The sequence below is a fragment of the Siphateles boraxobius genome, unplaced genomic scaffold (assembly GCF_051911475.1).
Source record: "Siphateles boraxobius isolate OS27281-9 unplaced genomic scaffold, OSU_SipBor_1 51, whole genome shotgun sequence".
Taxonomy (NCBI): Eukaryota; Metazoa; Chordata; class Actinopteri; order Cypriniformes; family Leuciscidae; genus Siphateles; species Siphateles boraxobius.
This window is the reverse complement of record NW_027509153.1, coordinates 2742655-2766611: the sequence shown is the minus strand read 5'-3', so window position 1 is coordinate 2766611 and position 23957 is coordinate 2742655. Positions and strand designations below refer to the sequence as shown.

Below are 23957 nucleotides of genomic sequence, written 5' to 3'. Positions count from 1 at the left end.
CTCAGGGGCACAGTCTGAGATCTGTTAGAACCCAGGCAGACAAATTGGGAACGATCTGAGAGGTAGGATTTAAACAAATTTAACACAGTTCCAGACAGACCTATCCATGTATGCAATCTGTCCAATAATATGCTGTGGTATATGGTATCGAATGCAGCATTAAGGTCTAACAAAACCAGAATGCTACAAGCCCCAGAGTTGGCTATAACGAGGAGGTCATTCAGGACCCTGACTAGAGCAGTCTCTGTACTGTGTCCTGATCTAAACCCGGATTGAAAAGTTTCTAATAGGCTATTCGTACAGATATGAGTATGGAGTTGGCCAACAACCACACGCTCAAGCACTTTTGCCAGGAAAGGTAAATTGGAGATGGGTCGATAATTTGACATATCGGTGATATCACTCCCAGGCTTTTTAAGAACTGGCGTAACTGCAGCCATTTTTAAAGCAGAAGAGACATTCTCTGTATTGAGTGAAGCATTTACAATAGCAGTGATGTGGAGCACAATGACAGGCAGACAGTTTTTCAGAATAGTTGTAGGTAGGGGATCAAGTATGCAAGTTGTAGAATTCATTGACAAAACAAGTTTAGAAATAAAATCAAAATCAACAGTACCAAAACTTAAAAAAGCATGACCAGAGAGATTAGGAGAATGCACCTCAACAAACTCAGAAGCGTCCTCACAGGCAATGGCGTTATAAATATTCTCAATCTTAGATGAAAAGTAGTTGAGAAATGCATTACACTGCTCATTGGTAGAACAGTTAAAGCCCCTGGGAGATTTAATTAGATTGTTGACTGTTCTAAAGAGAACTCTGTGATACTAATGATAGTAGAATAATATGCCACTTTTGCAGCTTTGAGAGCATTATAATACTCAATCTGATGCTGATCAAACATTGATCTATGAACTGTTAAGCCAGATTTTTTATATTTTCGTTCCAACTGCCTGCCTATCACCTTCAATTTGTGCAACTCAGATGTATACCAAGGGGATGATCTTTTAAAAGAAACAACACGTTTTTTCAAAGGGGCAAACTCCTCCAGAATAGATGTAAAAGCAGCATTATACTGATCAATAGAGGGCGCAACTGGTAAATCATCCATAGTATGACTAAGCAGATCAAGATCAATCTCACTGATTTTCCTAAAACAAATAACACGTTCTTTCACTGTCTGCAAAGAAGGAGGAGTTAAATTGAACGTGAGGAGCTTGTGATCACTTATACATACCTCAGTACATTCAAGTTGTTCAATAAGTAGGCCTACTCCTGAAGTGCAAATCAGATCTAATATATGACCATGTTTGTGTGTCGAAAAGTTAACATGCTGTGTGAAGTTAAAACATTCTAGTGTATCCATGAAACACATAGCATTATTGCAAGCCATATTGTCAACATGAATATTAAAATCACCAGTTAAAAGAGTAACTGGACAGAGTGCACTGGCAAGTGTCAAACACTCAGTAAATTCAGAAAAAAAGTCAGAGTTAAGTTTGGGAGGACGATAGATGTTTAACACAATAACTGATGAGAGACCAGTCAGCTTAAAGGCCAAGCATTCAAATGATGAAAAGCACGGCAATGAAACCTCAGTTACTGCAACATCAGATCTGTAGATGACAGCAAGACCGCCACCTCTACCGGTGGAGCACGGCCGGTCAAGATAAGTGTAGCCAGGCAGAGCACACATATTTAGATTGAAATAGTCATTTGGCTGATGCCACGTTTCACACAGGCAGAAAAAGTCCAGTTTTTTGTCCAAAACAATGTCACAGAGTATAGCTGCTTTATTATTTATAGAGCGAGTGTTCAGATGTGCAAACCTGATTGTGTCAAGGCGGACACCACAGCTGGATGGAGTAGACTTCTGGAGGTAGGAGAAGTAAGCAGGGCAGACATGACGGATAGGTAAATGGCGGCGATCCAAACGCCTTTGCGACCAAACTGAGTTAATACCGGCTCCGCTTGAATGCAAATTCCGGCGGGAGCCACGATGAACGTATTTTGGCCGACAGAGAATTTGTAGCGATCGCAGTTTTTCCCAAACACCAGTCGCAGGGGGCGCAAGATGACCAAGCTGTAAAAGTTCCATGGCAGAGTATTTCAGCATAGTGCAGTCCGGGAGGTCGAAATTAATCTTGCCGTAAACTCCAAAAAATGCCAGTATAAAAACAAATAAAAAACAGTATTGCAGCATATTAGCAGCAGGTAACATCAGCCGATAAAACCAATCAACAGTACCATAAAATAAACAACTTAACGCGCTGAAGGAGAAGCGGCAGCCAGAGTTGCGCCAGCGTCCTCACACTTCCTCGCGAAGTGAACCCTTGGTATTTCTAGCTGATGTGATTCTAGTGAGCTGAGTGATCTGTTGGTTTATATTCAGTGAGCATATCTGCAATGTATTGAGGTCCTAGGCCATTTAGTGATTTATATACCAGTAATAATACTTTAAAATCAATCCTATATGTAACTGGCAGCCAGTGTAAAGACCTGAGGACTGGTGTGATGTGTTCATATGTTCTGGTTCTGCTCAGCGTTCTGTATGAGCTGCAACTGTCTTATGGTCTTTTTGGGAAGGGCAGTGAGGAGTCCATTACAATAATCCACCCTGCTGGTGATGAAAGCATGCACAAGTTTCTCTAAGTCTTGACTGGAAACAAAGCATCTTATTCTTGCAATATTTTTCAGGTGATCGTATGCTGATTTAGTTATTGCTTTGACATGACTACTGAAACTAAGGTCTGACTCCAGAGACACACCCAGATTCCTGACTTGATTTTTAGTTGTTTGACCCCTAGACTGAAGGTATGCGTTCACCTTGAGAACTTCATCTTTGTTTCCAAATGCAATGACTTCAGTTTTGTCTTTGTTTAACTGAAGAAAGTTTTGGCACATCCAATTGTTTACTTCATCAATGCATTGGAACATAGAGTTAATGGGGCTGAAATCGTTAGGCGATAGGGATAAGTAGAGCTGTGTATCGTCTGCATAGCTGTGGTAAGCGATTTGGTTCTTTCTCATTATTTGGCTCATTGGGAGCATGTACAGGTTGAATAGGAGTGGCGCAAGAATTGAGCCTTGCGGGACTCCGCATGTCATGGGTGTTCACTCAGACTTATGGTCTCCTATACTCACATAATAACCTCTGCCTCCTAAGTATGACCTGAACCATTTTAGGACTATCGCAGAAAGCCCAACCCAGTTTTCCAGCTTGTCAAGAAGTATGTTGTGATCGACAGTGTCAAATGCAGCACTGAGGTCGAGTAGTACCAGCACTGATAATTTGCCTGTATCAGTATTTAAGCGAATATCATTTATTATCTTTATGAGCGCGGTCTCTGTGCTGTGATGCGGTCGGAAACCAGATTGAAAATTGTCAAAGTATCCATTCGAGCTTAAGAATTTGTTCAGCTGATTGAAGACAACTTTTTCAATGATCTTGCCAATGAAAGGAAGATTTGAGATCGGTCTATAGTTGTTTAATATGGTCTTATCCCGATTGCTCTTTTCAGGAGGGGCTTGACAACAGCAGTTTTCAGGGAGGTCGGAAAACTCCCAGAGAGAAGTGAGGCATTTACCACTTCTAGGAGATCTGCTTCTAAGCTGTTTAACACACTGTTGAAAAAAGATGTGGGAAGTGCGTCAGTTATTTTATTGATATTATTAATACTGATATTATTGATTTTCTCAGAGATGAAACGTGATTGAACAGTAGCTCTGCGGTACTCATTGCAGTAGGTAGACCTTGCAAAGGAAACAGACGGCAGGATTTGGAGAATCGGTCAACAATGACTATGATACATGTATTACCTTCGGAGGGAGGTAGGTCGGTCGCGAAGTCTACTCCTAGGTGTGACCAGGGGCATCGCGGCACGGGCAACGGAAGGAGCTTGCCAGATGGAAGATGGCGTGAAGATGGCTCTTCCCATAAATCCTGATGTACTTTGTACATCATAAGAAGGATGGCGTCTACGCTAATATTAGTCTCTGTTTATCCCGAGGTTCACCGCAGTCCGCCCGATCCTGGCCGTATCCGAATCTGATGAAGGACCTTCCCCTGGACACAACAACATCGCAGTCCTGAAGTGTCAACTAGTCTCTCCCTTGTGAATGCCTCCTTCCCTTTACCTCTGTACTGATAAAACATTGTTGGGATAATTCCGATTCACGTGGCTACGTGGAAGGGATAAAAAAATTCTCAGAGCCACCAGGCAATGTTTTATGCAAATGAGCGGCCGGATCGCATTACAGAATTTTTTGTTATAACCGTGTCGTGTTAGCGGCCCCTAAGTTAATAACTAATGATCGTTGCAACGGAAGTGAATCAATCAAAACTAACTTTAGCAGGACAAAAACTTTATTCTAGAGCTGCTGTAAGGCCAAAACAATCTCTTTTACTTTAATTTCCTATTATCACTGTAAAGCTGCTTTGAAACAGTCCATATTTTTAAAAGCGCTATGTAAATGAAGGTGACTTGACTTTAGTTTATTGATATTGGTGATTATTAAAAGTATTCTTAAAGTCCCCCTGTGGTGAAAATCAAGTTTTTAATGTTGTTTATATGTCTATGTGGTGTTTTTAATATGCTTTAGCATATCATTAACCGCAAACTAGCAGGGGAGCCTTGAGATGCCAGATTACATTTTTCTGTTGATATGAAAAATCAGGTAGATTTAGGTGTAGCAATAGGTGTGTGACGTTTATTGCGATGTTATGATGAACTATATGCCTTTTTCCACTGACGTTCTGAGTTGTTGAAATTATTTCTGATGATTGTTAGAAGGCAGCTGACTCATGCGAATGGGAACATAGTTTGTGTAACGTTAGCAACACATTATTAGCTGTTTGATAACATAGTCATGCAAAAGGCTAATCATATCAATTACCGTTATGTGTCAGACATTGTAAAGAGCGATACCATTGTGCAGTTTACCTCAGTAAGTTGACTAATTGAATCTGTGAGCTGTTGTGAGTGAGTGGAGGCGGGGCTAATTATCATATTCATGGATCCACGTATACTAAATTAAGCAAGGGTGTAGAGTTACGTTCAAGCTATTTTAACCCATTAAGACAGTTTAAATATGTCATTTTGGTGATCAAAGATTAGTTTTAAGGGATCAAATGTCTTTCTGCTCTTGGTTGGATTCGCTATGCGCTCACTTTTACAATACCATAATGCAACATATGTCTCATTAGTTGCCTTAAAAGTGAAGTTTGTAATTTCTGCACTACTAACAGCACCAATCAGAATTCCAAAATTGTTTCCAAACAGGTTTTATCAAACAAATGCATAGTTGGAAATTCTATTGACCAATATGTATGCAGTCTGGGATAGTTGCATTCTATCTTATACTCATTACAGGTGTCACTAATCATAATCTCATGTTTTTGCATGTTGCAGGACGACAGTTCTTTTTTTCTGATGACCAACATGATCTTCACACCAAACCAAACACAGTCAAAATGTGCAGAGGTCAGACATGAAGAAAAATGTGCTCTTTTGTAATCTTTCCTCTTCTTTGAAATTCCATTTAGAAACAAAAACACAACTAAAATGACACCTCAAAACAAATGATTAATAATAACATTATATCACTGTTATAATTGTATTGTAATAGTTAAATGAACCAGCAGGATATCCATTTTTCAGAACTAATGTTCCTTACAAGATATTGTATATTGCTTAATTTGGCCTCTCTAAATCTTTAATTCCCTTCACATAGGATGTAAGTCAAGTGGTTCAGTGTGTTTCATGCTGTGCTTTATTTCTTAAAACCTATTGAATGACCATAAAAGATTTGGTTGTTAATTTATTCTAAATCTAAATCAACTGATTTGACATTTACCTGTCGTTGGCTTAGTATTACATTTATTCATTTTTTGTATCATATTACTTGGTATTAATTTTAATTTCATTTAGTATCCAACCCTGAATTCCATTTGCACATCTGACATGAACTGCACCAAAGGCTTTAAAGATGCTCAAGGGAATGGTATGGCCCAATCTGTACACTGCATACAAAATATGACTTTTTGTGACTTTAAATCCATGCAGTACTGACTATTTAGACATTACTCTGTTTTAGGTGTTCAGACAGGTAGATGTGTCGATTTCTCAGACTCAGTGAAGACATGTGAGGTGTTGGCCTGGTGTCCTGTGGAGAAGAAAGTCGAACCTCCCAAGTAAAACCCCCACCATTCACCATCTCAAACTAAAAAAAAATACAAGTTGAAACTTGTTTCTTAGTTTTAGCAGTTATTCACAATATTCATGTTTTTTTTTTTTTGTCTTGATATTTCAGTCCAGCACTCCTGGCAGATGCTGAGAACTTCACAATATACATAAAGAATAATATTCAATTCACCAAATTTAACTTCAAAAAGTATGTTCATCTTTGTTCGTCATCAAAGAGATCATCTTTTTGCTGCAAAACAAACATATAAATTTTACTTAATAAAGTGAGTTAATATAGTGTTTATTATTTCTTAATTTCTTGCAGAAGGAATATCCTACCAAACATGAGCAGATCCTACGTGGCAAATTGTGTGTTCAACAGAAATATGGACCCTGACTGCCCAATTTTCAGAATCAAAGATATTTTTGAAGAGACTCGAGAGGATTTTCAGACCATGGCAGTCTATGTCAGAAACTTATTTTATGTTTATTTGACATTGATTTGATCATGAATAAGCTTTAATCCCCTTATGATACTCTGTGTTGATGAATGTGTGTTTTTTGATGGTGCACTGCTGTAGAACTGACTGACATCTTTGAGTGTTTTCTGTGCTCAGGGGGGAATAATGGCAGTGCAAATCCAGTGGGATTGTGACCTGGATATGGACACCTGTGCTCCCCAGTACTCCTTCCGCAGAATAGACAAGAAGGACCCAAAAAGTAGTGAAACCCCAGTGCACAACTTACGGTATCAGTTGTTTGTACTTTAACTTTGTAGGGCCCGCCCACTCCTGCACATTCTGTTTTATGTGTTTGGCAAAGTAATATAATTCCAATTAAACTTTTATCTGATTCCATTTTATCACAACCTTGAATTTGGGTTAGAATGCCAATTAGTTATTGACCATTTATATAATAATTTATCTACAGACTTGATTATTCTATTTAACTCTTTATTGAAATCACACTCACATTCGGATACCTATAACACTTCAAGTCTCGCACCGGCTGGATATACGGATCACATAATCACAAACTCGTCTGTCTTGGTCATTAGACAGAGGCAATTGACCTATACCTTTAGATGCCCCCCCAAAGCGTGCTTATTTCTAATAGTGTGCTATTTAGTGCCCATAGATCTGTACACACTTAATCAAGGTAAGACTATCTAACCAGATGTCATGACCATTACCATAGAAATAAGCTGACCAACTAAATTTCCTCTAATTGTAACTTTATATAATCATGCCATGGGTTCCCATGTACACTTAGTTAGAATAGTATTACAAAAATACGAGGTTGAGGCTCACCCTATTTAAATTGGTCTAGCAACACTCTGTTGCTCTAAACGGAAATTTCATTATTAGCCTCCCAGAAGGCTAAACCGGCTTTGTCCCCTTACTATTCCAACATTTACAGTCCTTAGGGCCCACCCTTCAAACCGCTCCAGTCAGCCAAGCTGTGACGCTTTGTAAACCTTTTCCGCGAGGCTCTGACCTAGTGGTCTGTGTCCCTTAGTCTCAGGCGAGTACCTCACACTATCTTAGCCTTGCTGCCTTCAGGGCCCTTATCCTCAAGTGACTTAGGCCAGGGCCATAGAACAATTTTCATTTTGCAATTATTACGGCGCTATTGAATTGTGTTCTCAAAGTGTCTAGTGACTCAATATAAGTGAACTGTATTATAAAGACAGGTAGGCATTTCGGCGGGCTGAAAAGCCATAGGTTCATGAAATTTCACTGTGTGATACAGCAAGGCTTCAATATTTGTCGAAAAAAAGTAGTTTTCCCAAAGCATTTAGCGACGCAATACTCATTCCAGTATTTTTCTGTACTTTTATCTCATCTCGACTAGACTACTGCAACTTAATGTATATAGGTTTTAGCCAATCCTATATAAACCGCTTACAGTCCAAAACATAGCTGCTTCTGTTTCTTCTTCTTAGTTTAGAATAATCTTGTCAGAATCACCTTTTAAAGCAAAATTAAAAACATCTCTTGAGAAGGCTTATAATGACTTAGTCAAATGGGGTTTATCTAAACATCAACTGTGTGTTTGTGTCTTATTGTCATATTGTTTTTTTGTCTTTTAGTTTTCTTTTAAATTATATTTTTCAGCACAATGGTTTACCACTGTTGTTTTTTGGGCTTTATAATTAAATTGAGATTGACTCAGTAAGTCAATCTCAAATTGCAAAGAAATCTGTAGTAGAGGCAAAGGCTGCCCTTCAAATTGGGGATATCGTGGGGCAGGTACAGCGTGGAAGAGGGGGTTTTGGGCTCAGTTTAGCTCCTCCTAAATGGCACAAGGCAGGCCCAGCTCAAAGGAGGAAGCTGGTGGTCAACGAGGTGCGAAAGCAGGAGGAGAGGATGAGGTGTATAAAGGCCATTTCCCAGGCCAAGCAGGGAGAGTGGATGAGATGGGAGAGTGTGGAACAACGCAAAATGGGCTGGCAAGACCTTTGGTCAATGGAAGAGTGTAGGATCAGTTTCCTTATCAGGTCAACATATGATGTTCTCCCATCACCGCAGAACCTAAACCTCTGGGTAGGAGAGGATCCTTCTTGTCCTTTGTGTTCATCACCTGCCACTTTAAGGCACATTTTGACAGGATGTAAGGTGGCTCTTAGCCAAGGTCGGTTTACTTGGCGCCATGACCAAGTATTGCGATGTTTGGCTTTAGCATTGGAAGACAAGCGTAACATGACTAGGGCTGGGACGGTTACCGCAATACCGCGGTTACGTGACCCCTACCGCGGGTCTGAGCTTGTCACTGTCATCACCGCAAAAAAATAAATAAAATGTTTGCCTGCACGTTTTGTCTAATTATATGGATTCATTGATTCTAATGACTTGGATTGAGTCTAGTGACATTGTGTCTAACATGGACTCAAGGTTTTCTAAACAAAACTCATCATCATCAAAAGATGGAGCAAATGCGACCTTTCGCGAGTTGGGGAGCGGAAGGTTTTATGACACATAATAAAATTCCATTCATATTGACTACTAGGCCTGTATGCGAGAGTACATGTAATGAGAGAAAGTAATGTCTCTTGTAGCCTATAATTTGAATTCTATTTTGCTTAAGCATTAAAATACAGGCGCATGACTCATGAGAAAGCCCCAAAACAGGACCCCAGTTTGTAATTGAACGTATTTAACACGATTCTCTCACGTGGTTGAGCTGCGCAGCCGACAATAGCGGGTAGGTAGATAGGCAACTATTCCATCGAAACATGGCAGAGAGGGCTAACTTGGTGGCAAAGCCAAATGTCACGTCGCCAATATGAGCACATTTTGGCTTTGAACCAGACGAAAAAGGACTTCCAAACAATTTCGATGAGCCCATTTGTAGAATTTGCCACAAAATGACACCGGTATCACTCTCAAATACTTCCAACCTGAGGACGCATCCCCCCTGACAGAAAATACTTTTCAAAAAAGGCAGTACCAGAGAAGTATGTGAAAATGAAGGACAGTTTGACTCGCGAGTTAAAAGACGCGGACCATTTTTCTCTCACAACAGATATGTGGTCAAACGTTAATATGATGCCCTATATGAGCGTGACCAATAATTACCTGAACACCAACTTGGAGCTGAAGTCAAGGTGTTTGGAGTCTCATTCATGCCAGAAAGTCACACAAGTGATAACCTGTCCGAGGCTCTGCAATCTGCTCTTAAAGAATGGTCTCTGGATGCGAAGAGGTTGGCTTGTGTCACTAGTGATAACGAAGCCAACATTGTGGCTGCGGTGCGGAAACTTGGATGGGGATGGCTACCATGCTTCAGTCACAACCTCCATTTAGCCGTCACCAACTCCATGAAAGCAGAAAAAGAACGCACCGCCCGGGCCATGGGTTTGTGTCGAACGCTGGTGACCGCTTTCTCCCATAGCTGGCAAAAGAAACAACGGCTTCAGAAAGAACAAACTGAGCTGGACCTGCCTCAGCACTCCTTAGTACTGGTAAGTTTTAACTCTCTTCCAACAGCGATTTAATAAAAACTTTGTTTTATTAAATATCCTTCGTTAAATAGCCTTGAACCACTGAGACAAAAGCGGACACGAGATATGTAAATTATTATAAATATGTAGGCTAATAAAATATAAAAAATATAAATAATATTTATATTATTATAAGTACTATACAATCACGCTAGTGTGAGCAGCTTTGTTAAATTAAATAAGACTTCGTTAAATAGCCTTGAACCACTGAGACAAAAGGGGACACGAGATATGTAAATTAATATAAATATGTAATAAAATATAAAAAATATAAATATTTATATTATATAAGTAGGTAATATACGATCACGGTAGTGTGAGCAGCGACATTTTGTTAAATTAAATAGACTTCGTTAAATAGCCTTGAACCACTGAGACAAAAGCGCACATGACACAATATATGTAAATTAATAAAAATATGTATGTATGTTATAAAATATAAAAATATAAATAATATATATATATATATATATATATATATATATATATATATATATATAATATAAAAATATGTACATTTGAATCATGTTATTATATTAAAGCATAGTCTATCCTAAATGTGTTTTAATTTGTTCACAGGATTGCCCCACCAGGTGGGGAAGAAAGCAAAAAATGATAGCGCGCATTCTTGAGCAAAGCACTGCCATTTGGAGGGTTTTGGATGACCGGCGCACTCAACACCTAATTCCGACGTGGCAGGACATGGAGGTCATGGAATCGGTGAATGGAGGGCTGTAGGATGTCTGGGCTGTCTAATAGCGGTTTACCGCAATACCGCAAGAATTTCTTGCTTTTCAACCGCGGTAAGAATCCTTATCGCCCCAGTCCTAAACATGACCAATAAGTTGCCACCTGTTCTAGCAAAACATTACACACAGAAGACAATATTCCTCCGCCCAGGCGAGAAAACACCAAGAAAAGGTGCTAACACCAATTCTCGCCCAGGACAACTGGAAGCTGCTAGGGACTGGGAAATGCTGGCTGATCTTGATCAACGGTTTATTTTTCAACCTGAGATTGCCACCACTAACCTACGACCAGATATTGTTTTGTGGTCTGGATCAGCACGCATTGTTCAACTGATAGAGTTAAGAGTGCCATGGGAGGATGCTGTAGATGAGGCACATGAGAGGAAGAAACTGCGGTATGCTCATCTGGCCACTGAAGCAGAACAGCGAGGATGGAGAGTCCGGGTTTATCCAGTGGAAGTGGGTTGTCGAGGATTTGTGGCACACTACAACCCGGTTCCTCAGAGATGTCGGATTCAGTGGCCAAGAGTTGCGTCGCACAGTAAAGAACTTATCTGAAGCAGCAGAAAGGAGCAGCAACTGGCTGTGGTTGAGACGGAAAGAATCTGGCTGGCTGTGTACAGGCCGCCACGCTATGGTTTCGAAGAATTCTGGAAAAACTCGAAGAGTCTGTTTATTTGTATAGTTTACATAGTAATTACAGTTATTATGTTCCTGTGTATTTTGCGTGAATGAGGATTGGTGTTTGGACAGATATTGTGTTTTGCGGTAGGTGGTATGCCATACGGAACCGTTGCCACTGATCCTGCTTTAAACATCAACAGTGGGGCTCGACAGCCTTAGTCAAATGGGTTGGCGCGAATGGTCGGGTTGCGGAGAGATTGTGGTTAGATCACATGTGAACTACGAGGAAGGAGCAACCTCAGCAGCAGGAGGGATGTAAAGGTCAGTAAGCTGGGCTGAGTTGAGTGGGGGACGGAGGGGGGGGACTCTGGGATGCCAGAGTCACTGTTGAGCCCTCTTGATGTGTCGTGGGCTAGTCGACGAAACACTGAGGACGGAAGCAACCCACTTGAAGACCCTAGAGATGTCCCCTACTCGGCTCAATCCAGACGGTTGTCATGCTAATCCACTGGGGAGAACGAACTGTGGTTGCAGCCGTTGTGTGTGCTGACGCGTGTTAACACTAGACAGAAGGATATTCACATCACCATTTGGAAAAAAGCATAAATGGATAGAGAAGCATAGGTTACTGTAAAGCTATGTCTTAGTTGGTGCTTATCTTGGCGAAAGCCGAGTACAAATCAGCATGAAGTTTTAACATCTACTCTCGTGTAATGGAAATCAGTGACTCAGGATAAGAATGCTAATGTTAAAGAGTCCTTTGTTTTCTAAGACTATAGCCCTTTCTGAGTCTAGACAGCTAGGCTCCAGTCTTACAGTAACTAGTAAAGATGTTTCTTCAGAAGAAGTGAACAAACTTTGCAAATAAATGGGTGTTTTTGTGTAATCTTTACAGATTTGCTAAATACTACAAGAACAGTCATGGCAAAGACACTAGGACCCTGATCAAGGGATATGGCATTCGTTTTGATGTTCTGGTTTATGGCAAGGTGAGTTTTCCAAATAAGGACAGTTCAATCTTTGTTAATGACATTACACTTAATATAATGCAGTTATAATTTCAGAGAACGAAACGTCTAGGTTACCTATTTTAACCCCTGTTCCCTGAAGGAGGGAACGGAGACGTTAGGTTAGTGACTTGCGAATTAGGATCGCACCTGAGAGTCCTATCACCTTCTCGTGTTAACCAGCCATTGGACATTGGCAAGTGAGATTTTCATCGCAAACCACGCCCTGTGCTGCACGTATATAGAAAGCAAGCAGAGAGACACTCACAAGTTTTCGCTGAGGAGCCGAGCAGTGCCCAGTTGCTCAGTGGTGAGCACAGGGATTTTGATGATGAGACGTAATGCCTCTGTTCCCTCCTTCAGGGAACAAGGTTACAATAGGTAACCTAGACGTTCTCATTCAGTCAGTCACTATGAGTTACGTCAGTGCCTGATGAATTGGGATCCCTAAGAAAAACGCCACATTTTCTGCACCTACCAGTGCTCTGCATAAGCCGTCTGATCCTCCCGCACCCTTTGGACAGGGCTTACATAGAGAAATCAATCACTTGTAGCATGTGGAATTACATATATGGGCTGGCTAGAGGGCAGTGCTACATATGGAAGGTCCCTGCAGAGGATCCAACCTAGTTAGGGTGGAGGCAACACCAATAGGGGTGGCAGAGCGGCTCTGCCAAAGGAAAGACATGGGCTCGTCAACCGGGAAACCGTTGAAGAATACACATATGGGATCACCCGAAGGGAATTACAACATATAGGCTCCTAGTCTAGCATAGGGGCTGAACACCGGGCATGCACACAAGTGATATACCTGGCGAAGGAGCTGGTGGAAAACCAAGCAGGGTTCACTAGTTGTGGAACTCGCCTGTGGAGCAAAATAGCAGATATATCCTGTCCTAGGAGACGGTGATCATGAGAACTAGATCAGGGATAGCGGAGGGGACCCCACCTCTTATGAGGTATTGAAGTATCGATCTCAACATCAAGATAGTTATCTTCCCGCAGAGGGTCCATGACTCATCCACAAATACTACGTCAGCATGCTTATGTCCCAGATACGAGAGGCAGTGATCGGGACTGTCAGCCAGGGCCAGGAAACAGCCGCATCCAGAAACGCACGGGTGGAATGACATCTTGAAAAAGATGCAAACACACCCGTGTTACTCTTTCAGAAGAAATGCTCTTTGCGTTGAAGTGCAAAGGGGAAGATCGCCTTCCAGTGTACAGAGAAGGGCTCTATCAGAGTTCCTCAGGAAGACGATCACCGCTGACACGCCATCACAACAACTCAGGAACACTTCCGGGTTCTGAAGACAACACACGTAGATAAAAATCAGAGGTGAATCTACAAAGAAATGCACGGCTTCAAAGTGAAAAGCTTGGTGAGTGTCTCTCTGCTCGCTTCCTATAGAAGCAGCACAGGGTGTGGCCAATGTCCATTAACAAGGGTGCATTAACACTCAAAGGAGATAGGATTCTCAGGCACAATCCCAATTCGTCAGTCACTGACGTAACTCGTAGTGACTAAATGAATGGGAACCAAAGTTGTTTAAGACTTGTACATTAAGTGTTTGTTTTTTTGTTCTTTACACAGGCAAAAAAAATCTGCATTTTTACAACAATTATCAACGTGGGTGCACTCTTGTCATATGTAAGAGTGGTAAGAACTGTTTTTGTTGATAGAAACTTAATAATTAGGGTTATAAAGGGGAGGAACTAGATCTGACATGTTTGTTAAAATATATAGAAAATGTATATATAGCCCATAAAACAACTAATGCTATTGTCTTTTTAATTTATCTGTGGCTACTGAAGGTGGATTATAACGTTGATAAGATTGTTGGGTATAACATGAAAGGTTTCTCAATGAAGAAATTTAAATATGTTGATGAACGGGAACTTGTGAGTATTTAATTTCTCAATTTACAAATACAGAATGAATGAATGTAAATAGGGCTGTTAATACATTAAAAATTTTAATCGTTATTAAATCGCACACTTGTCATAAAATTAACCATATATCATTTGTCTTGTTTAACATGTTAAGTTTATCAATTGCTATATCAAGCAAAGTAAACCATAAGATTTAGACAAGTCAAGTTAAGTCACCTTCATTTATATAGTGCTTTTAACAACATCATTTCAAAGCAGCTTTACAGTGATAATAGGAAATTATCTCTTAAACTTTTACAGCAGTTCTAGAATAAAGTTATTGTCCAGCTAAAGTTAGTTTTAATTTATTCACTTCAGTTGCAAAGATCATTAGTTATTAACTTCCCAGCAAGCAATTTTGCGTCTAAAAGACGTCTAATAGCCGTCAAAGGCTAAAACAAGGCTGAATTTGGGCTGTCAGTGAAAATCTAATAGACGCCTAAACGTAGCCCAAGAATAGACTACATCAACTAGACGGCTATTAAACTTAAACGACTACATATACATGTAATAGACAACAAAATGATGGCTAAAGGATTTTTTTCACTCAAATATAACAGGTTCTCATAAATGATAATCCATCCAAATAAATTAAATATAAAGGTTTTATTTAGAAAAAAAACATTAACAACTTACAAAAAGATCAAAACATAAAATTTAAGTCAAGTCAAGTCAAATATATTTATATAGCGCTTTTCACAATACAGATTGTATCAAAGCTGCTTCACAGTATCAATCAAAACAACTTAACAATGTTTGTTTATTACTGGAAAATAAAGACATCCAAGTTTGGTAGAGCTAATCAAGGGTATGATTGGTTAATTAATTTGAATATCCCCAACTGAGCAAGCCAAAGGCAACAGTGGCAAGGAACCGAAAAACTCCATCCAGTGACCTAATGGTGTCCTAACACCCCATCAAATGACCCAATGGAGAAAAAAAAACCTTGGGAGAACCCAGGCTCAGTCGGGGGCCAGTTCTCCTCTGGCGTTTATGAACTAGAGGCCGAATTTACAGTAACTGTAAGATAAAAATTGATATGAATGCCTGGCTAAATAGATGCGTCTTCAGTCTAGTTTTAAACTGGGAGAGAGAGTCTGAGCTACGAACAATATCAGGAAGGCTATTCCAGAGCTTCGGAGCTAAATGTGAAAATGCTCTGCCTCCTTTGGTGGATCTGGATATCCTAGGAATGACCAGAAGCCTCGAATCTAGTGATCTTAAAGAGCGCGATGGATTGTAAGGCGATAGAAGATCCGTTATGTGATGATAAAATTGGTGTTATATGATCATATTTTCTTGATCTAGTAAGAACTCTAGCAGCTGCATTTTGGACTAACTGTAGCTTGTTTATTGAGGATGCAGGACAGCCAGCTAATAAAGCATTACAGTAATCTAGTCTCGAGGTCATGAATGCATGAACTAACTTTTCTGCATCAGAAACAGATAGCATGTTACGTAGCTTAGCAATGTTTCTAAGGTGGAAAAAGGCTGTTTTTGTAACATATGAAATATGCTTTTCAAAAGACAGGTTGCGGTCTAGTATAACACCCAGGTCTTTTACTGTAGCGGATAGAGTAACAGGGCATCCTACTATGTTAAAGTCGTGCTGTGAAGGTTTTTGTGGACGGTTTTTAGAACCGATAAGTATTACCTCTGTCTTGTCTGGATTTAATAAAAGAAAATTACGCGTCATCCAATCTTTTATATCATTAACACAATCTGTCAATTTGGATAATTTAGCGTATTCATCTGGCCGTGATGAAATATATATTTGAGTGTCATCAGCATAACAGTGGAAACTAATTCCATGTTTCCTTAGAATATTACCAAGTGGCAGCATATATATTGAGAATAATAAAGGGCCTAACACAGATCCCTTTACCAAAATTTACCAAATCAAAACATTAAAATACAATATAAAATATATTTTTTTTTAAAATGGAACATCAACAACTTAAGATAAGAAAATATAAAACTGTTGCTGCTGGGAAGTTGGTCATCACGGCATCTGCCAAATAAGAAAAAATAACTTGCACAAGAAAAGCATTGTTGACAGTTTAACCTCAAGTGTGCATGGACTAATACATTCACATGTACTTTTTGTGTGTGTGTGTTCTGTGTGTGTGTGTGTGTGTGTGTGTGTGTGTGTGTGTGTGTGTGTGTGTGTGTGTGTGTGTGTGTGTGTGTGTGTGTGTGTGTGTGTGTGTGTGTGTGTGTGTGTGTTCTGTTTAGGTTTTAATGCACATCTGAGCTATTTGCATTATTGTTATACTGCCGGGTACTTTTTATAATTGCTAATTTTATATAGCCAATAATTTGTATTTTTATGCTGTACTATAAAATTAATTTGAAAGTTTCAAACTTGAATGAATGAAGGCATTTTGAATGAAACTTTGGTGCTTGTACAATGACAAATATTATTCTGCTCTATTAGCTTATGCTCTCTCTGTATGTAACAAGCCATTGTTCAGACAAATTCAATATTATAGTTCAAATCAATGATGGACTTTTTGAAAGATGAGAGCTTTAAGTGAGGAAATGCTATTTTCATATCATAATGATCTAAAGAAAAGAGTAAAATATATTTGTGGCTTTCATAACACTTTATAATAGGTTGCACATGTTCATGTTTACACCTTTGGATTCAGATAATTCGAGTTTAAGGGCACATGGAAACATGGGGTTACAGTACACGTGCACGTACCATGATACACTGTTATACCCACTAAAATGTCACGATTGCAACAACACATGATAACAAATAATTTAGCTAAAAAATGAGAAGGTCAAAACGAAAGACAAAAGAAACCAAAGAAAATCAAAGCCTTGGAGAACTGTATAAATCAATGTATGAGTCTCTTTCCTTTTAAGTTCGGTAAGATTTAAACCTTATTTATTTTTCCTTGCACCCCCTCTACAATGATTATTGAATGTTGTTGTTTTTTATGTTATTGTATGAGATATATATACACACGTGGACATTTAGGATGGACATATGATTGGAAAAGTGTATATTTTGTAATAGGCATTGTATTGTTCCCTATTTGGTTTGTAAACTAATATTGTTCAATAAAAAACATTTTTTTTTTTTTTTAAATCGTTTAATATACAAGGATTTCTCGGCGACGTCATCACTGCTTGCGCACGCAACCAGGAGGCAAAAGACCCGCGGTCTTCGTACCGGAGTAAAGGGTTTCTGATGGCAGATACATTTGGATAGACGTACCCTGCCATGCATTTGCAGTTAGCCGTAATGATGTAACCAAGGCCCTTATGGACAAACACCCAGGCATCATAAGGCTTGGCTTTCATGCCTTGCCTTTGACTAGGGAGCACATCTGACCTCAACACGCAAAAATCCGGTGCAGCCTCAAAGTATTTGACGAGCTGCACATGAACACATAGCACGTAGTTGTATGCATCAAGGGATTTGTACGCTCTAACGGTGTTGTGCCGAATTTCGACTCCCTGCCAAATTATTACCCCCCTCGTTGAAATCAGTATCTGATTGCCTAATCATAACCCCACCCCTAATCCTAGCCCCTCCCCCACAACTAATCCTAAACCTACCATACTAGGGGGGTCAGAATTCGGCACCACACCGGCAAGATCTCACCATTACTGAGAGTACGTTTTTTTAATATAATCGCCCCGGTCGGAGGTACTACTTCCCACATAATCCATCGTCAAATCTTTGATTTACAGTAAAGTAACGTTATATGTGTGCAGTCATGATATGTTGCAGGTCGTAAAGTACTAACGTAAACAAGGTTAACTTATATAAAAGCAAACTCGGGCTCTATAGAGGCTATTACATTACTAACTTAGTCTAACATGATAATTCATACATGCATCACAGTATGTCCGGATTTTGATGCGTAAACAGTTGGACGTTTTACATAATGTTATATTAATATGAAACACAAACAAACAGATCCAACTCTGAAATTGCAGTTTATTATTGAGTCAACAAGAAATTACATACAATGCGAAATCTACGTTAATTACAATGTTCTTTTACAGAACTCGGCATAGTTTTTTGCCCCCTGCATGCGCGCGCATCCGGTATTGTTTGTATACAAGAAACCCGTGTATAGACATTAGTATAATTAAAATGAGGTAGTTAATAGTCTTATTTGTCTGTTTAGCTGAGCCAAACAAAACAAACCCTGACAATTGATAAAAGAAGACGTTTACACATAATCTTATTAGATGATTAGATAATTACATTTGAAAGATTTTACTTTCAGTAAAAAAATTGCAATAGATTTGAAATGGTGTTTTCATGCATGTGTGGCCCGGGTTTTTGTTGCATTTACACTGTTCTGACCACTAGGTGTCACCGTGGAGACGGGGATTGTTTCGAAGCCTCGGCACAATTCGTTCGGGTCACATGACGTCAATGTAGCTTTACGCCGCCATCTTGACGACCGACGGTCTCAGTAATGCCTGCAATATGTTGTGCAGTTGGCTGCAACAACAGCCGAAAGAGGAACGCCGAACTGGTATTTTATTCTATACCAAAAGAAAAGGATAGAAGAAATGTCTCATATTGTATCATGTCTCATCTTTCTGTGCGCACACCCGACCCGAAGCGTGCAGCCATAGACCCCTATACAGCGCGCGAGTAATGAATTGAGCTCTGTTTCGTGTCTGAATGGGCAAATACACACAACATTATGTTTAAATGTCCATTTTGGAGAGTATTCACGTAAAATATGTCAGTTATGTTTTAAACAGAGTTGTCATCCAGTCTATTTGGTAGAGAGAGAGAGAGAGAGAGAGAGAGAGAGAGACCCGAGACGAGGAAAACAAACAAGCATGCAAATGGAAATTATCGCGGCCGGCAAAAATTATCGAGCTCATTTTTTTATCGTGCGATAAATTGATTTGTTAACTATCGCGACAGGCCTAATCCAGATTAATGACAGCTAGCCGTGAGCCGTGGCTAACAGATGGCAAGCTACCAGCTGTTAGCCACTTAGCTAGCTAACAACTCGCTACCTAGTCAGAGCAAACTACCACCAAAATCATACATTTTAATTTTTTTTATAATACCAACATTTCCCATAGTTAAATACAAATCATTGGTGGCCAGATGCCGCACTTTTACGTCTTTTACCCATCCCGCAACAGCTGATACGCGTCTGTACTCTTTAAGCGATCCATGGGGAGGGGTTATGCACAAGATAAATATATATATATATATATATCATGGAAGGCAAATTGGGGCAAATAATAAAGGACAAAAGAAAACTGGGGGTAACAAATAAGGATCGGAGCCTAATTTAAAATTTTATCCATGTATCTCTGTCTTTCTCTCTCATTCAAATGGGCAGTTTGGGTGGCGCCGGGCGAGATTGGTCTCAGTAGGGCTGTTGCCATCTAGCAGTTGAGAAATGTAATTGCATTTTTATTTAATTTAAAATGAAAGACAGTCAAATAATATCGTACATTTTTTTATGAATGTGTGACAGCAAACAAAGCTGTGTGGGCGAAAAACATGTAAACAATTTGAAGACTATTTTGGCTATACTAATCGCTAGTCTAATCAGGGCTATAGCCAAGCCGTTAAACGTAGATTGCCTCGATTTCGCCGGGTGGGCTAAAAGCAGACCGCACATAGCCCGTCCAATTCAGAGCCAAATCCTGACTACAGATCGACCATGTCATGAAATTACACCTGCACCTTGTAGATATTATTACCAATGCGAACATAATGGGGTATATACCATCTTGCGTTGCCTGCCCAACAATTAATTAAAACTAGCCTCCAATTAATCAGTTGTGGGCCACAAATAGCCAGGCTGACTATACGAGCTAGATCGTGTCTACGCACTGCCTAGTCATAGAACATGTCAAAGAAATGAAACACCTTGTAATCACATTTGACTTTCCTTACATGATGGAATATCATACATTTTGCAAGTTATTTTGGAAAAAAATACATTTAACCAGATTCAATGTTATTTTGTCTAAAAGTGGGTTACACATATTGAGAATGAGGAGTCACGTGCCGATTTGGGCGGAGTCTGAGCCGGTCGGCCATGATGGTAGGAGACGCTATCGGTTGTCAGGGGCAACGCCTTCAGATCTTCACAGAGGCGCGACTAAACATTCCAGAGCTCTTTAATTTTAGCGCATTTATTATTTTCGCGCATTTATTATTTAAGCGGGACAGAGACGGATCTACGAATACGCGAAAGAAAAGGAAGAAAGTAAAGCAATGCAAAAAGATAACGCGAAAGAAAAGGGACCTTACAGGAACAAGCTCACACCAAGCGCAAAACAGTGGTATTTGGAGAAGTAGCATCAAGATATTTGTTCTTTTCCATTAATAACAGTAGTATTATTTTATTATTATTACTTATGTTGTCCATGAAACTTATGTTGTCTAAAAAAATAATAATTATATATATATATATATATATATATATATATATATATTCAGTTCTCAATAAATATGGTTAAGCCATATCAAGTTGTTTCAAGCATTTATTTCAAAGAAATAAAAAAGTAATGAACAAGGCACTCAAACAACACTTTTGCACATGTTCGTTAAAGCACAGCAAACAGTGACAATCTTATTAAAGGCATCAGCCAACCAAGCAATCCGGTGTCTCCTCGTCAGGTCAGAGACTTGCTCTCCAGTGGCGCAGCCAGAAGGCTAGTTGGGGTGGCAATTGCCCCTGTTGCCACCCCGCTGAAAAAACATTACACTGTTTGATTTTTACGAACATTTCCCAAATCTCCCAGTGGACGTGAATGCATCCTTACGCAGCACGCACAAGCCTGCAGCGCGTGCTGTTGCTGCTACACTTTTCATTGGTTAAGCTGACACGCAGCTCCTCCTTCCTTCGTGCTCCAAACGGCTCCAAAACAAAACATAACGCGGCAGCACACACAGGATCGATGAAGAGCGTTTTGCTGTTATGTACGGCTTTTATTGGTATTAAATTAAACGAAGTACTGTTTTAACGGGAAGTAAGGGAGACGTTGCGCTGTAGTGCTTAGCATAAATACTTAAATGAGCATTATTCGTCTCGTGAAACTGACTGACTGTCACGCCTGCGTGAAGATGCTTAAAACACGTTGTTAGCAAATGTTCAGCAACAATCACAGACATTAGGCTTATTCATATTGGCACGTGCAGCATATTGAACTAATCTTAATAAAACCACCGTGGAGATAGTATTAGACTACAGATGTACAGAAGTAGCCTACTGAAGTAAGTTTGTACTTACCCCCCCATTGAAGGTCAATTAAATTTGATTTGATTTTCTTTATAGCGCCATATTACAATTTTTAATTTTATTAAACAAACTAAATAGCACACAACAAACACTTGTGCGGGCGCGGGCTGTAATGCACTCACTCTGTGTGTGTGTGCGCGTTGCGGGAGAATAAAACGATTCGCGGGACTCCCACAAACTAGAAATATCTAGGAATAAAACATATAAAAACTAATACATTTTAATTCATCTGTTGCAGAAAAGCAACAAAAACAACTAAAACAAAATAAAAACGATTTACAGGCCAGAGTTTCTATTTCTAAAATGTTTGCAGTGTTGAGCGATGTAGCCAATCACAGACATATGTGTTGATTTCTTGAACGCAATGGCCAATCAGAAGCATTTAAGATAGACTCCCCTCACCGCTCAAAACGGACTTTTTGTTCAGTGCTGAATTCTGTATGCTGGCAAATCCTCTAATAATTGTGCAGTCATCTTTATTGATAATAACAGAGATGTGTGAGATCGCGAGGAACTGATGTCCGCTTTTTAGGAATTATTAAGGGAGCGCACTTTGCTTGCAGTCATGCCAAACCATGCACACAGTATCTGCTTGCTTTTATGTTATAACACAAACGGTGGTTTTGTGTGTTAATGCTTTAATAATTTATTTTATTATAATTTTAAATAATTTATAAAATGCAGTTAATATATTCATTAAAAGAAACAAATGAACACCATGACTCCTTTATGTGTTTGTGTCTGTAAATTTTCCCCAAACAACCTTATACATTTTGTGGAAAATAATTAATTTTTAGTGTAATTGAACACTTTGTATATTGACCCCCCAAAATAATACCTTGCCACCCCTGTTTTAAAAGTCTAGCTCCGCCACAGTTGCTCTCCCTGATGCTGTGTCCATTTCGGTTACCTAAAAAACTGTATTCCATTGTTCCTATGTTTTCCCTATCGTGTGAGGAGTTGTCGTCATACAGAGCCCCTCCCCTCTTCGCCATGTTAGCAGGATCCCGGCGGCAAAACATGATTGTTTAAAGCCTGTTTTATGCTTCTGCGTCGAATCGACGGCGTACCCCCGCAGACCCCTCTGCGTCGCCGCGAACCCCTCCGCCGTAGCTCGACGTGCACCTCCAAAAAATTGTAACTACGCGTCGAGGCGACGCAGACCACAAGAGCTGATGCACCGCGATGCAGCTCAACCTGACGCAGAACCATAAAACGGCCACGACGCCGTAGGAGTGACGGCGTAGCTACGCCGTGGAGTTGACGCAGAAGCATAATGAGGCCTTAAGCCCAATTTATACTTCTGCGTCGAACTTACGCCGTAGCTACGTCGTAGGCTGTGCGTAACGCGCGTACCCTCCGGCGTACCCTGACGTGCACCTCTCCAACAATGTAAAGCCTGTTTTATGCTTCTGCGTCGAATCGACGGCGTACCCCAGCAGACCCCTCTGCGTCGCCGCGAACCCCTCCGCCGTAGCTCGACGTGCACCTCCAAAAAAATGTAACTACGCGTCGAGGCGACGCAGACCACAAGGGCTGTGATTGGTCAGATGCACCGCGATGCAGCTCAACCTGACGCAGAACCATAAAACGGCCACGACGCCATAGGAGTGATGGCGTAGCTACGCCGTGGAGTTGACGCAGAAGCATAATGAGGCCTTAACAACGCGTCTATTCTACGAGGACGCAAGCGCTGTGATTGGTCTGCTCAAACCGCTTCCTCGGGTTTCACATGCTCCCTCTGCGTGCGTCAACGCGGACAACGACGCAGAAGTATAAAGGCCTCATTATGCTTCTGCGTCAACTTTATGTTTATGTTTTATGGTTCTGCGTCAGGTTGAGTTGCATCTGACCAATCACAGCCCTTGTGGTCTACGGCGTAGGTCCGACGCAGAAGTATAAATCAGCCTTTACGTGTGTTGTTAACTCGGTAGTAGAGGAGGTTCTCGCAATTGCGCACTGTTTTACCATGCCTGGATGACACTGCTGCGTTAACAACTGCTCCAGTACCTCACACGTTTAAATCTCGTCTGGCTAGTGCGCTTCTCATAAATGTTCACTCATTAGATCAGTAGGCAGAGAGTAGGCATCTTTTAGTAGTTGTTCGAACATATTTTCGACCACATGAACATTGACACGACGAAAGCAATCCGGTCCAACGTGTTTTCAACTAGCCTACCTCTAGAAGTGCACAAGCTCAAGAC

At 40.2% G+C, this 23957-nt stretch overlaps 1 protein-coding gene across 2 annotated transcripts in view; it reads left to right on the top strand.

Moving 5' to 3' along the window:
- The window catches only part of LOC143712794 (P2X purinoceptor 4a-like), a 30361-nt gene that overhangs the window by 4489 nt on the left and 1915 nt on the right, over positions 1 to 23957 (top strand). Inside the window, exons 3-11 of one of the 2 annotated variants that reach the window (XM_077204798.1) lie at positions 5409 to 5480; positions 5928 to 6000; positions 6094 to 6190; positions 6310 to 6390; positions 6508 to 6649; positions 6800 to 6930; positions 12454 to 12547; positions 14160 to 14225; positions 14381 to 14467. In XM_077204798.1, coding sequence (XP_077060913.1) covers positions 5409 to 5480; positions 5928 to 6000; positions 6094 to 6190; positions 6310 to 6390; positions 6508 to 6649; positions 6800 to 6930; positions 12454 to 12547; positions 14160 to 14225; positions 14381 to 14467 — 843 coding nt within the window. The remainder of the gene's footprint in view (positions 1 to 5408; positions 5481 to 5927; positions 6001 to 6093; positions 6191 to 6309; positions 6391 to 6507; positions 6650 to 6799; positions 6931 to 12453; positions 12548 to 14159; positions 14226 to 14380; positions 14468 to 23957) is intronic. The other variant, XM_077204799.1, reaches the window with a different exon arrangement.